We start from the raw sequence: 14,696 nt of genomic DNA, 5'->3' as shown, positions 1-14,696 counted from the left end.
GAGTGGGGGGAGAAGCAAATGCAATGAATCTGAAAAGATTGCTTGGGGGGGGGGGCAGGTTGTGAAGGGGTTGTAAAGAGTAACTTAGTTGTATCTAGGCTTCAGGAAAATCACTGGCAGCTTTTAAAGGTGGTTGGAATGGAGCAGGGAGAGAACAGATTTCCTCAGTGAGGAACTTTCCCTAGCCAATGCAGATTAACCCCTTTTTCTGGGGCCCTGGTTAAGAAACTTGTGCTCCACCCACTATTGCAAGGCTAATTCTCAGAGAGATGTGAGACATCTAACATAAATAAATGATTTCCCAGTACTGGGTATTCTCTCCAAAGAAGCAATTCTAATTTCTCTGACTTGGTAGATCTTTGAGAGTTACTGTGGTTAAAAAACCTCTTTCTCATTAGTTTATTTAAGGTTTTATTTTTGGAGTTTGGGTTTTATATTCATATTCTCTTACAACAGTGACCAATATGGAAATATATTTTGCATGATAATACATGTGTAATCCAGATCAAATTGTTTATTATCTCCATGAGTGGGGAGGGGAAGGGAAATGAAAAGGGAGAGAGATAATTTGAGTCTTATGATGTATGTTGAAAATTATTACATGTAATTGGGAAAATAACATATCTTTGAATAAATAAAGATGAAAACGGGAGACAAAAATTTTCAGACATGCCATCTGGAACAGCTGAGTACCAGATGTATCTTTGCTTTTGGGGACCTCCCTCCATTCAGCTGGATGTCCATACTTGGGTCCTAATCTGTCAGTTTTCTACCTGATAGATATGTAGATTTGACTGAAAACTACATTATCAGGTTGTAATTTGTTTTGTTTTCTCTCCCTTTTCTGGTAGGGAGGCAATGCAGCTTTCAGCCCATTGAAGAAAAAGAAGCTGAAGACTGAAAACGACTTCGTGAAGTTTGAAAATACAGCCTTACCTAAGCCCTTGTTCTTTAGAAAATCCAAAAGCAACATTAGTGTCTCTTCCCCCAGCCCCACTGGCCAGGTATAGTAGAATTTCTTTATATAATATAAGAGTAGCTAAAAATATATAGACTAGATTACATATCCCCTCTTTATCCCAAACTACACTTTAAATTGGTTCCCGTCGCTGCCCTTGTCACATCCCTATATTGTCACAAAGTAGTTTCTTACCCATGGCTGGTGGTGGATGCTTTGCTAATGACAAGTAGGAAGCATACCACATTAAGTCCAAATCATTTTTATTCTGCTTTCCCAAAGCTAATCTATCTTATACTAAACCTCTTATATTAGGCCTTTTCTTGGGGATAGGATTGGTTGGTGTCTACAGTAACTCAGGTTCCTCCAGATTCTAGGGATAGATATGTCTGTAGGGGAAAATAAGGGTGCCTCGGAAAGGTAAGAAGGGGGACCAAGATTATAAAGGTGCTTTAAAAGCCAAACAAATATGATCCTAGAATTATACAACTGAAGTTTACTGAATAAGGGTGACATGATCAGACTTACATTTATGAAGGATCAGCATGATAGGTGAACAGAGAATGGGCTGGAATGGGAAGGGCCCTGAAGCAAGGAAGACCAGAAGGTTATCGCAATAGTGTAGGAATAAGGGCTTGCACAAAGATGGTAACACTATTAGAGGAGAAAACAGAAATATATTTGAGAGATGTGCCAAAGGTGAAATCAACAGGACTTGCCATCTGCTTGAATATATATATATATATATATGGGCAGGATGAGAAAAGTAAGGAGTCAAGAATATATGCCTGAATGAATTGGAAAATGGTGGTCCCCCTACAGTAATAGAGAAATTTTAAGGAAATGGGAAAATTGAAAGAAGGGAGAAAACGATGACTTCAGTTTTAAGCATACTGAGTTTGATGTCTACTGAGTGTCCAATTTCAGATGTCCGTAGAAGTTAGACTAGAGATCAGGAAAGGTTAGGGTTGCATAAAAGTAGACCTAGGAAATCATCTGCCTGGATATAATAATAGACTAGGGAGAGGAGGGCTCAGGGACAAAACCTTGGGGAACATCCATGGTTAGTGGGCATGATCTGACTGACAATTTGGCAAAAGAGACAAAGAAGAAATAGCCAGACAAGTAGGAGAATCAGGAGATATTGAATAGTATCCTAAAAATGTTTAAAGATGAGATTGTCAAAAGAAAAGGATTGTTCATCAGTGTCAAAGGCTGCACAGAGGTTAAGAAGTATGAGAAGGACTGAGAAAAGACAATTGGATTTGGCTATTAAGACATCATTGATAACTTTGGAGAGAGCAGTTTCAGTCAGAAGTTGTACACTACAAAGAATTAAGAGAGGAAAAGAAGTAGTAATAACAATGTAGGTACCCATCTTAAGGTATTTAGCCACAAAAGAAAGAAGAAATATAGGGTGATGATGATTAGAGGCTATTGAGGGATCAAATTAAGCTTTTTTGAGAATGGGAAAGACATGGGCTTGTTTTTTTAGACTATAGGAAATTAGCCAGTAGACAGGAAATAAGTGATAGTACTAGAAGAGGCAGTCTCCTAGAGAGGAAAGGATGGAATGGGATTATTTATGCATGCACAGGGATTGGCCTTGGCAAGGAACAAAGGCCACCTTTTAATGTTAGCCTTAGAAGTTAGCAGTAGAAAGCATCTGAGTAATGGGGGATAAAGAGTAAGTAGTGAGTACCATCATGAAGTCAGGAAAACCTCCTTCAAATCTGATCTCAGATACTTCTTAGTTTTGTGACTACACAAGTCACTAGAGATAATAATTGTAAAACTCTTAGGGCAGTGCCTGACATATAGTAAGCTTTATATAAATGTTAGCTAATGTGTTATCTACTCTGTTTTTTTCAGTCCTATACTTCATTCACCATAAAGGGGTGGCTATGGCCTAGATATCATCATCATCATCATCATCATCATCAGGCCCTCACCTCTAATGAACTTGCACTCTTGAATTTCTCTGTGCCTCACTCCTCAACCTATGTTTCACTCTCATGGAGACTCTTCTAATCCCTCTTTCTTCTCCCAGTCTTACTAAAGCTTCATTTTCCTTCCTTCACAATACTTACCCTATGATTAGCCAGTTCAACTGTAAATTTTCCTCTGCCCTTCAAAGTCTTCTCTTTGACCTCCTTGCCATTTATGGCAAGTAAAGGTTCTGTAAGTCCTCAACTCTCCATCAATTCTATTATGCATTGGAAAAAAGCCAATGAGTTCCACTACAAATTTATGGTATACAATTTCCACTTTTGTCATTTCGTAAGTATTCATGTAGTCCTTGTGGAATATCCTTTTTCCTTTGAGGGTCTCTGCATTTTTACTAGCTTCTTTTACAGGATTTTCAGACTTGTAATAATTTTTTTTCAGTCAGTATCTTTGGTTTACTCTTCTCTCCAGCTTTATTTCCTGAATTGGGACTTTGTAACAGACTTCATCCTCTGGTCAGCCCTTCTGGGACTGACCTCCATTTCTCAAGGCTAAGTCCCTCTCTCTTTGACATTAAGGGCCTTGACTCTTCAGAGCCCTCTCTGGCATCTCTGGAACAATGTTAACTCGGGCCTAGGATCTCCTGGTCCAAGAAATAGGGCACTATTCTACTTGCTTGCTCACTGCTTCCACCTCACTTCCTGAATCTTTCAAGGTCCCTACTTCCCAGACCTCCCAAGGTTCCTACTCTGGGGCTTTTGACCACACTGAGGCTTTCTCAAGGGAACCTTTCACTTTTACTTTGCAGGCTTGTTCCCTTTTCTATCTCTGATCCTACTGATGCCCACTTTGTTGGAGAGAGCTGTCTGACTTTTTTGTGCATTTCTGAAGTAGAAGAAATTATTTCAAATAGTTTCTGGTTATATTTCTTAATTAAGAAAGAAGAATGGTATGAACGGGATTTAGCTGGAGTAGATATGTAGATAATTGGCTTCCTATTTAGCAGACATCTTGGCAGGAAGTATACCCTCTGGCTGAAATTTTAAGTATTCTTTGTTGTAGTGAAGACCTGGATTAATGTCTTCCCTAACTTGGAATTAATTTAGTAGTATTAGTAAGTAGACAGACTTCTTTCCTGCCAAGGATTTTTCTAGTAGTCTGACTGGAACCAGCCTGTCACACTTGGGATTCTAGGGTACTCTGCTTCTATTATGCAACTATTCATCAGCTGTGTTTATCAACTGTTTTGTTCTTCTGGATCACCTGGATCACCTATATGTTCTAGTGACCCTAATATTATGGAGGTAGCAGGGGCAAAAGTTAGGGAGGAGAGAGTGGTGAAAGGTGCATCTTCACCCTCTCTGCCTTTGACTCCTGACATAACTGGACTATTTCCTTTCCTTGCTACTCTTACAGTAAGGAATAATTCCTTTGAAGTTCCCCATCCCTTTCAGTTCTCTTATAAATCTAGTGGACCGACCCTCGGCTCTATGGTTCATCTTTCTTGGTCACATCAGTAGAATTTATCACACCAAAATCTCTATAATTCCTATTGTAACATGCGTAATCTTAAGTGGGGTGAACTGCCTCACAGAATTCCACAGTACCCCCCAGAACTCCAGGAGAGGAGGCAGTTGGGGCAGTTAAGAATGTAGGTATAAAAAGCAGGACACCCAGCTTGGCAAACTCACTCTTTGGGGAAGAAAGGGAGCTGGGTGGCTGTAAAGGAGAATTACTTCTTCTCAGTAACTTGGTATAATCTGGTAACTGTTATTAAATATAGAATCCCTTTCTGTCCAGAAATGGAGGCAATCTGACTTAGCTATCCCAGGGCTAAATTGGCTGGCAAAATGGGAATAATCCCACAGAAATTGGCAACTTCCACTGTTGGAGGCTTATTCCCTAAACCCAAAATAGGTAAAGTGCTCAGGATGTCTTCAAGCAACTTTCCTGACCACTGGATTACAACTACTCTCAGGATCTGTTGGGATGGAGATTTGGCTTAGGTGATATGTGGGTGGATTGATTATGTTTATATAGCCTGAAAATACAACACCTCACACCTCACACTCTTAACAAGAGAAGGGATTTATTAATTCAGGGAAACAGAGAAGGAGGGGAAAGTATTAGGATTGAGGGTGAGGTAAAATCTATCTAAAATATTCAAGGTGCTGCCAGAATAGCTATTTCCCCCCCCCCAAGGGGAAAGCTTCTGAATGATACTATTTCTCCCTAACTCCCTCACAATCTAAACTTTCTCCTAAAATCTAATTTTAACAAGTCCAAGATGGCAAAGATGGTCTTGATTGTAGATCTGTAATTGTTAAGGGATTGGCTGAGACACTGCTTACAAAGTTTTGTCACAGTGCTCCCAGCCTTTGAGAAACAAGTCTAGTTAGAGTCAGTAAAGAGTATTCAGCAAAGAAACAACCCTGCACACTGGCTTAGAGATAAGCTAAGTTACTGAGAAGAAGTAATTCCTATCCCTTTACAGCCACCCAGCCTCCCTCTCTTCCCCAAAGAGTGAGTATGCCAATCTGGGTGTCCTGCTTTTTATACCTACATTCTTAACTGCCCCAACTGCCCCCTCTCCTGGAGTTCTGGGGGGTACTGTGGAATTCTGTGAGGCAGTTCAACCCGCTTGAGATTATGCATGTTACACTATACAACCAAATATCAAGTGTATCCCAGCATTTGGCCAGAGACTTTTTAATTGCCTTCTCTAAACTATATAGTTCATTGCGCACTGGCTCCTGACCAACTACACCAATTACCTTGACTAGGATCTAATTGAGAGCAATGGAACCCTTGAAGCCTGAGTATGCAAGTAAGAAGTTACTAAAGTATAAGATGTAATTCTTGAGAAGCTATACAAAGAGATGTATCTGTGTCTTACATATTTACATAGAGAGTATAGCTACCCTCCTCTCTTGCCTTGTGAAAATGACTTGTCACCAGGTGAAATCAAATTCATGGAGCTAGAGACAGAGAATCTATGAGGTCTGAGAAGCCAAGCAGGAATTCATAGGTGGCCTTTTTATCCCAGTCAGATAACCCGAAGTTCTTCATCTGTTATCACTGGTTATCTCTGTAGTTCCTTACTGCCTTGGACCAGCTATTATAATACTCTGGTAAAATATAGTAGTGGGGCAGCTAAGTGGCCCATTGTAGAGAGCCAGACCTGGAGAGTCAGGGATCCCTGAGTTAAAATCAAGCCTCAGATACTTACTACCTGTGAGAACCTCAATAAGTCACTTAACCCTATTGGCCTCAGTCCCTTCATCTGCCAGAGAAGGAAATGGAAAACCATTCTACTGTGTTTGCCAAGAAAATCCTAAATGGAGTCATGAAGAGTCAGACATGACTGAAACTGACACAACAAAATTGTATAGTGATTGGACATGTGTAGTACAGAGAGGGGGGGGTCATGATAGTTTTTTCAAGCTTTGGCTGAGTTCTGAAATCAGTTAGGGGTTTGGAATCTTGAGGGAGAGGAGTCAGTTGGTTTTGGGGAATCTCGTGGAGAGAGTTTCTGACCAGCTGAGCTGCTTCCTTGCCTATCTGTAGAATTGAAATTTAGTCTAGCTTTGAAATATTTATTTAAGAATTGTTAGTTTAGATAAACCCTTTGTATCTTCATTCCCTATATTATTTCCTACCTTCCTTCCCTTACCTTATATGTCTGTGGAGTGAATAAGGAGAGTAAATTAGAGAGTAGTTCAAATCTGTGAGGGGTTTAACTATAATTTGACAGTATCTTATCTAAAGAAATTGGTTAGTCATCATTTTATTCCCTTTAGACATCAAGAGCACCTTGAAAGTTGAGCTAAGACAGGACCTTGCTCAGACTCCATCTCTGCCTCCCTTCCCCCACCTGAGGTTCCTGTGAACAACTGTTAGGGCTTCCTCGATCCACTTTCCTGACAAATCATCCTTAAAGATAATAAACCCTTTTGTGTTTCAACAGACCTATTAGTTAATTTGTCAGTTAGCTATTAAGAGAGGGAAGAAGAGGGAAAGAAACAACATACTCTGGGCTTGAAGGGAACCAGGGTATCCATCTTGAAGGAAGGTGTAACTTCAAAACAAGTCCCTTCCTGTGAAATTAACTAAAGCCTGTAGTTAATTTCAGTTCAGTCTATTTCCCTCAGTTTGTGTTTAAGTCTAAGTCCTAGTCTATAAGCCTGCTGTCTTTGCCTGTTTAGATTAATTCTCCCTCTCCCTGAAGATCTTGTTCCTTTCAGTGTTATACTCCTGACTTCAGCCCTATTATATCCTGAATCTCCTTATTCCAGCCTACCTGTAACCTAGATTACCCACCTAGCAAGTCCCTGACAACCTCCTTTCAAAATTCCCTTGTACCACACACCTTTCCTCAAATTATCCCCATTACACATGCCATAACCTAAATCAAACCTTGAATCTACCTCAACCATCTTGTTCAACATACCATAAAATAATTTATAAAAAGAAATGAAATTGCAAGTTAAGATTTTTTTTTGTACTCTTAGATTATGGGAGTTATTAAATCTTCCCCCAGAAAAAATAGTTTTCTTTTTTCTGTTGATACTTGTACTCACGACTTACTGAAGAGTTCGTATTTGTTGCCTTTTGCTAGTAAGATAAGAGTTTTATTACCCCCTACTAAATTATATTAAGCAAGATATGACAGGCAACTTTAAAGTTAAATGACTAAAAAGATCTTCCTTATATATCATCTTTTATGTATACTTGCTAATCTTCTAATGAAAAATTTAGAACGTCAAAAATATTGTATAAAACTAATTTAAACATCCTAGCTTGTTATTTTTATTCTATTCTACAGTTGAACAAGCAAACATCATCCAGCTCCAAAAAGGTCACTTTTGGGTTGAATAAAAACATGACTGCAGGTAAGGGTGGGGAGGGAGAACATGTGTACTGGGAATGGAGAACATTTCTAGACTATGTCGGTATGCTTGAGATTGGACTTTGGATTCTGTCCTCAAGGGTCAATTACCCCCAAAAGCATTTTATTAAGACGTACATAAAATTCACCATGGGTCTGGAGGTTATTCTACTTTTTATCCTATTCCTCTAAGTGAGATAAGCATCCCAGTGTATTATCTCCACTATGAAGCAATAGAAGCAGATTCTTGGAATTTTCCAGGAGGTTTTCTCGTTTCCTTTCATAAAATAGATTTTTCCTTTTATATCAGTCTCAAATGGTCAGGTGTCTGTACAGTAAGTGATGATGGGATTCAGAATTGCTGCCCTTATTGTGACTAAGACAGCAAAAAGAAAAAAGTCAGAAGGCTTGAATTGGGTGGAGGGTGGGATGGTGATTGTGACATTCTTTTGGGAAAAATATTGATGATACTATATATGTGTTTAAGAATCCATCCTTTGCCAGCAGAGTTAATTTCAGGCCCTTTAAAGCTAGGGACAGAGCAATGAAATAAAAAGCTGCAAGAGAAAATAACATTTCCATTTGTTCTAAAATTTGTCCTGCTTTTATAGAATTAGAACAAAATCTATGTGACATGTAATAGTTTTGAGACAATTGATCAGGTATTTTCCTGACGACTTATTTTAACAACTTTCTTCCCAAAATTAATCATTTAAAGCTCTTGCTTTTTTTTCTACCTTATTATCCTAGGAACTGAGCAACCGAAGTCCATATTCTTCCTGTCAGAGGGTTGGGAAGCATTTTAAAGACATTGCTTTAGTGAACCAGTTTGCTGTAGTTTCATTTTTTTCTCTAATATAAGATATGACTTTTTTTTGTTTGACAGAATTCAAGAAGACTGACAAAAGTATCTTGGTAAGTCCAACAGGACCCTCCCGAGTAGCTTTTAATCCTGAACAGAAGCCTCTCCACGGAGTACTAAAGACACCTACGAGTTCACCCCCAGAAACTCCCCTTGTGACTAAGAAATTGCTTATTGCACCTCCAAAGAGAAGACCAACTGCTATGGACTTCTTTTGAGCATAGCAAGAGTCTTTTCTCTTTCAGGACTGCTTTTTGTACAGAATATTCTGTAAATTATAACTTTGGAAATTTTTGGCCTTTTTATCATTATTATTTTATAAATTCCTATAAATTGTATATAAAAGGTTTTGGTTGTGATCTGTGACGTTGCTACTTCACCGTCCTTTCATTCTAAGGCCATGGAGATACTTTGTAATAATATATTCTTGCATTTGAATTATAATTGGTCTTTGCTTGGACCCTTGGGAATTTCCCTCCTTTTAGTGTCTTCAGCAAGAGCTGTTCGTGAAAGAACTCAGAGTTTTTCTATTCTGTCTTTTTTTTAAGAGTATAGAACAAAATCTATTGGCCAGTTGCTAATTTATATGGAGCTTTGCTACTATTGTTGTATGTATTGTGGTAGCTGATTGTTTTCTGGTTATTTGTAGTCCTAATGAGCTCTGTGTGATTGGCTTTGAGGGAAAATAAATACCATGTGGTAGTGTTATCCTCATGTAACCTTTAGATGTTTAGTAGCTTTTGCTGATAGAACATAATTTCTTTCAAATTGGTAGTTAAGCACTACAGTAGCTTGTGTGATCAGCCAGTTTCCTGTTCATTGTTTTCCTGTCTATTAGAACTGTACTACCTTCCTACCTGCTAGGCAAGTGCCAAAGCCAATCCTCAGAATGATCCTACTGCTGAGCTTCATGAAAAACTAATTTACAGGTGTTTTCTGGACATGGAGATCTCTGTTTCATTCTTTGTTCTGTTGCATGTTCTTTATTAATTGACTGTTTTGAACCACAAAAATTTGAGCCAAGATTTCATGACCTTTGAAGTGACTTTTCTATATGACAATAAGGCAATGTTGCACTCTCTTAGAATCCCAATTCCTTTCCAAGATGCACAAAATAAGCAGCCTGTGAAGATTCTGTTTTGGGGGGGGCAGGGATATCAATTTTACTTAAGATATGACCCAAAGTTGTTTGCGATTATCTGTTTTATTTAGTCTCCTTTTTTTCTTGAATTTAACATTTAAAATTATAGTTTCCCCCGTCTCGGCCACCAGGAATTTCATTTTTCCAGGTTGCATTTTGTAAGGAGAACTGTGATATTCTGTTGATAATTCAGTTTTTTATAAAGGAAAATGTATCTCTACCTTGTATCTACTAAACATGTAATGAGATACAGATTCATAACACCTCTTCTTCAAATTGCCATAGTTTGATTAGGGAGCAAGAGAGAAGAAAAGGATCATTAAGGGCCCTTCCTCTGTGTTTATTCTATTAAAAATATTCTTTAAGCTTGTCAGGCAAGCAGCAGACATTGAAACTTCCAAAACATTACTTGTATTTTTCATTCTGCCTCAATTTCATGGCCTTTTTCAGATGACTCCATGAATCATGGGAATAGAAAACTAACACTTGTATGGGAGGCCCAAGATTTTGAATTTCCACATTAACTCTAGGCTCTTCCCTGACTTTACCTGCTTCTCCATGGTTGAGTCACAAAGGGTGTTTCATATTATACCAGCTGTGACAGGAACAACTTTTGAGAATGACAAATCTGGAATGCTCAGGTTGAGCAACTACATTTATGTTGCCTTCCTTTTTGGTTAATTCACGTAATCAATGAAGACACTTTAATCACAGAAACTCTTAACTGAACCAACTTGTTCATATATTCTGTAGGTAAACTTACCTGATAGAAATGACAGTATGGTTTAGTAACATTTTTTAACCTTTAATGATTTTTGCTTTGCCTGATTGCATAGATTTATTATTATTATAATTAGGCCATGGAAGAAAGAACTAGTTAATATTGTGCTGTTTATCTTGTTTTTTGTGGTAACAAGTCCTTTATGTTACTACATATATGTTAATAGCTTTTGTTGTGGAAAATGCATGTTTTTTAATGTATTATATTATTCTACTTGCATTTGGTTATCAAATTCAAAAAAATAACCAATATATATTGGAAAGATTGGATTTGGATGTTCACAGTTAGTTTTAACTTTTTAAGTAATTTTTAAACTCTTAATCAAATTGTCTTTTTAAAGAACATCCAATTTTTATTAAGCACTGAGATCCTGAGTCTTACCACCAAATGTGCTTTTTTTAGTCCCAAAATGTTAAAAATATGGAAGAAATTCTAAGAAGACATTGGTTTTACAGTGATTGTTGTAGTGATTTTTTTTTCCTTTACAGAATTAAAAGCTTGAATTATAGTGTCATTTATCTGTACTGTGGTATTGTTGTAATATCTGTAAATATGCTTGTATCAAATATAAATTGTCTGTCATATGAATATTTCCAAGGGATAACACTGAATGCCTTTAGTTTACTTTATCTTCAGCTCTTTCTGAACTTGTTTCATATTGTGAGTAAAACATTTATTCTATGATGTTTTTATTTTTTTTTTGTTTTAAATGTGAACAACAAAGGAAGGAGACAAGTACCATTTACTTGAATTCCCCTTGTACACACAAGAAATGTATCACCTAAAGAAAACATATTTTGAAAATCACAGCTTTTGGTTTGAGTATATGTTATTTTTATAAAGAAAATTGCCAAGAATATTTAAAAAGGCCAAAAACAGGAAATGACTAATGTTGGTAATCTTGAATTACAGTTTTTTGTAAAGGGTAGTTATTTTTCACAGGTCTGGTCAATTTTGTACAATTTTGTATCAGACTCTTCTTAAGATTTATAATTATTTGTAATTTCTAACTGGACTGAAAGCACAAAGGAAAGTGTAACAGGAAATCTGGAAGAGGAGGTTGGTTTTAAGTGTTGAAAAAGTATAAAATTGGATTTTATTTTAATCGTGTGTTTTTCTCTGTATTTTTATTATGCTAGCTAGCAAGGACTATGTTTCTTTACTGTAAGTTTGTATTAACAGCTGCTGTATTAACAGTGTTTGTCAATGTGGTATTCCAACTGAGAAAGTCACATAGCCAAATCCAATAAAAATTAGTCTTTACACCAACGTGTTTTATGTTCAGTGATAAGAGTCAGCATTTCTACCTACCAAACTAATTATAATGGATAATGAAGGTTTACTTTGACCAAATGTATACTTAATATCAAAATATATATTTAGGGGAACAGTTGTTAATCCTTTATTTGCCAACATGAAGTACCTATCATTTAATACAATCAGGTATGATATTAGATATTTAATAACTGGTTCTCAGAAAAACAAAAATTTCTGTGGTACACCATTTAATCTTCCCAGTGAACATTTTCTTAAATCTAGAGAATCGATAAAACAATCATTCAGGCCCTTATTTGCAACATTTGCTGATTTCAAAGGTGCAAATGCTCACATTGAAAATCTAGCAATCAGTTACCTAGAATATTGGTAAATTTTGGTAAAGAAGAAAGAAAGCTCAACTCAAAATCTGAAATAGTTTTTATAAAGAATTTTATTGGATCACTGGCTGTAGGAAAATATAAGTAAGGTAATGGGGTCACCAGGGATATTATAAATTAACTAAGGAGTTTGCGGGAACACACTGGGATTTAAGAGAGACTAAAACTGAACATTGAAGAGTTGTACAGCTAAGCCACTCCCAAATGAAAAATAACAGCCAACTGTCACTCTGGCCAGAGGCCTTAAATTCAACTGACAAGGTTACAGGATGAAACTGGGTTTAATTAGGAACAACAAAAGGAGGGATAGGAATGTCTACTCTAAAACCTTAACACCTAATAACAAAACCCCACAGGGAAAGGGAAGGACTTATTCTACTACACTAATCTAGTGATCTAAACTAACAGGCCCAAGGAGCTGTAAATGGAGTCTGGGTTTCTGCATCAGACCTGGAACCTGCCAGGCTTGAATACAGCTAGGGCTTTGTGGCTTTGGGATTCTCACTGCAATCCCTTGATGATCTCTGGATGCCAGGAGCTAAAGTTGTCTCAGGTACCAAGTAGAGAAGGTTTTGCTTGAAGCACTGTCCACCAGCTCTCAAACTTCTACTCCCTTGGCTCTGTAGATTTGTCCTTTTGCTAGATGCCACACTCAGGATCCCAGGGGAAAACGGGAAGCAGGGTGTCCTTTGCTCTGAGGTCTCCCAGGCTGGCAACAGTTTTTGCCCACCACTAATGGAGTCTACACTCAGGGCCAAGTCCCGTCTTCCTGCTCCTTCATTCCAACCTTGAATTCCCAGCTCCAGCTCCTTCCTGCTATGTACTTCCTAATTAATACCTAATCTAATCTTACTCACAACATGGCAAAGAGGAAAGCCTGAAAAAATGAGTCGGATCTTTGTGAAGTTATGTTTTATAAGTTTGGACAAGAGCATGAAGATATTTGCTCAATTGGTCACGTGTAGGTAGTGAGGTAGCTGAAGATATATATATCAGCAGGTAAGTATAAACTTTCAAATTTGGAAAACCCAAGACATGAGCTTTACATGAACCCAAGACAAGACCTGGGTGGGATCTAAGTATTCCCTGCAGCCATATGACTTCTCAGGAGTAGGAGCCTTTCTCTGATCAGCCTGACCCACCTCCATAAGCTTTGGGTATTTTCTAGTCACATACATAAAGCTAGGTTCAAACAATATGAATAATATTTTCCCCACAAGAACCAGTATGACTTAGCTTCAGCACAAATATAATCTCATAATTTCCTAAAATATGCAAATCTGAAGATCTAAGGAATGTGAAATTTCTTCCCACCATATGCTTAAGTAATGCACATGTCTTATCTGAAAAATGCATGTGGTGGCAGCTGTCATTTCTTCCTTTGTTTGAATCCTATATGATATATAACTTACAGATTCTTGGGGCGAGAAAGGAGGGGGGGACTACACCCTTTTCAGCTCTCCCCTCTGTAAGATGGTTTAACAAAACTTCTCTGCCACATCAAGGCCCAGAAGTATCAAACATACTGCCCACAGGCCACCAGAACCAGATTAAAATATAATTAGGAAATATTTGATAAAACAAAAATAAAACATGTTACACTTTTTGAACTAAATAAATAGGAAGTCGGTTGAGATCCTTACGTACAATTTGTTGTTCAGTCGTTTGGAGGCTTTCTTGGCAAAGATTTTAGTGATTTTTACCATTTCCTTCTCCAGTTCTTTTTACAGATAAGGAAAATGAGACCAAGGGGGTTAAATGATTTGCCTAGAGCAGGGGTCGGCAACCTATGGCTCTTGAGCCATATCTGGCTACACCTCCCAACTGGCCAGTCCTGGCAGAGCCCCAGGATGTGCCCATGGGGCCCTTCAGCCCCCACCCCATATTCCAGCACCTTCCGCATCCATCCATCTCCTTCCCCAAGCGTTTATGGCTCTCACAGCCAAAAAGGTTGCCGACTGTTGGCCTAGAGTCACACAGCTTAGTAAATGTTTGAAGCCAGGTTTGAACTCAAGATGAGTCTTCCTGACTCTAAGCCTGTCCCTCTTTTCTCTGTGCCACCCACCTACCCGCTTTGAACCATTTAGTAACCCTCTTTTCTATCTGAAGTTGATGTTCACTGATCTAACCAACCTGTCACTTGAATCAAATGTTGCTAAATACCAAGTTGGTGACAGAAGTGAAATTTAACAAAAGGGCAAATTGAAGCAATTTGCCATGCAAAAGAGCAGTTTATTAATAGGGTAGTGGATCTATTAACAAAGAAGTCTCTGGTCTTCATTGTGCCACAAGACCCAAAATGAGGGCCAACAGTGCTTCTTAAACCAAGGTGTATCTTTCTTCTGATTGGCCTGACAGTATGTGATTTGGACCTCACCTGACAAAGGCAAGGCAATCTCAATTGGTGGACATTTTAATAAAGAGGAAGGTAGGTTAGTAGTGCTTAGTCTCTATGGAGGGGAGG

At 38.0% G+C, this 14,696-nt stretch overlaps 1 protein-coding gene across 3 annotated transcripts in view; it reads left to right on the top strand.

Annotated features, from left to right (window-relative positions):
• Window positions 1-8,939, top strand: part of RRP1B (ribosomal RNA processing 1B) — a 41,220-nt gene extending 32,281 nt beyond the window's left edge. For 2 of the 3 annotated variants that reach the window (XM_044670248.1, XM_044670246.1), the window contains exons 14-16: window positions 852-1,004; window positions 7,731-7,797; window positions 8,680-8,938. In XM_044670248.1, coding sequence (XP_044526183.1) covers window positions 852-1,004; window positions 7,731-7,797; window positions 8,680-8,873 — 414 coding nt within the window. In that variant the 3' untranslated portion in view covers window positions 8,874-8,938. Of the gene's footprint in view, window positions 1-851; window positions 1,005-7,730; window positions 7,798-8,679 lie in introns of all 3 variants that reach the window. The other variant, XM_044670249.1, reaches the window with a different exon arrangement.
• Window positions 8,940-14,696: the final 5,757 nt, after the last annotated feature.

This window comes from Gracilinanus agilis, chromosome 3, assembly GCF_016433145.1.
Source record: "Gracilinanus agilis isolate LMUSP501 chromosome 3, AgileGrace, whole genome shotgun sequence".
NCBI classification, from domain to species: Eukaryota; Metazoa; Chordata; class Mammalia; order Didelphimorphia; family Didelphidae; genus Gracilinanus; species Gracilinanus agilis.
This window is presented reverse-complemented; position numbering and strand designations above follow the sequence as displayed.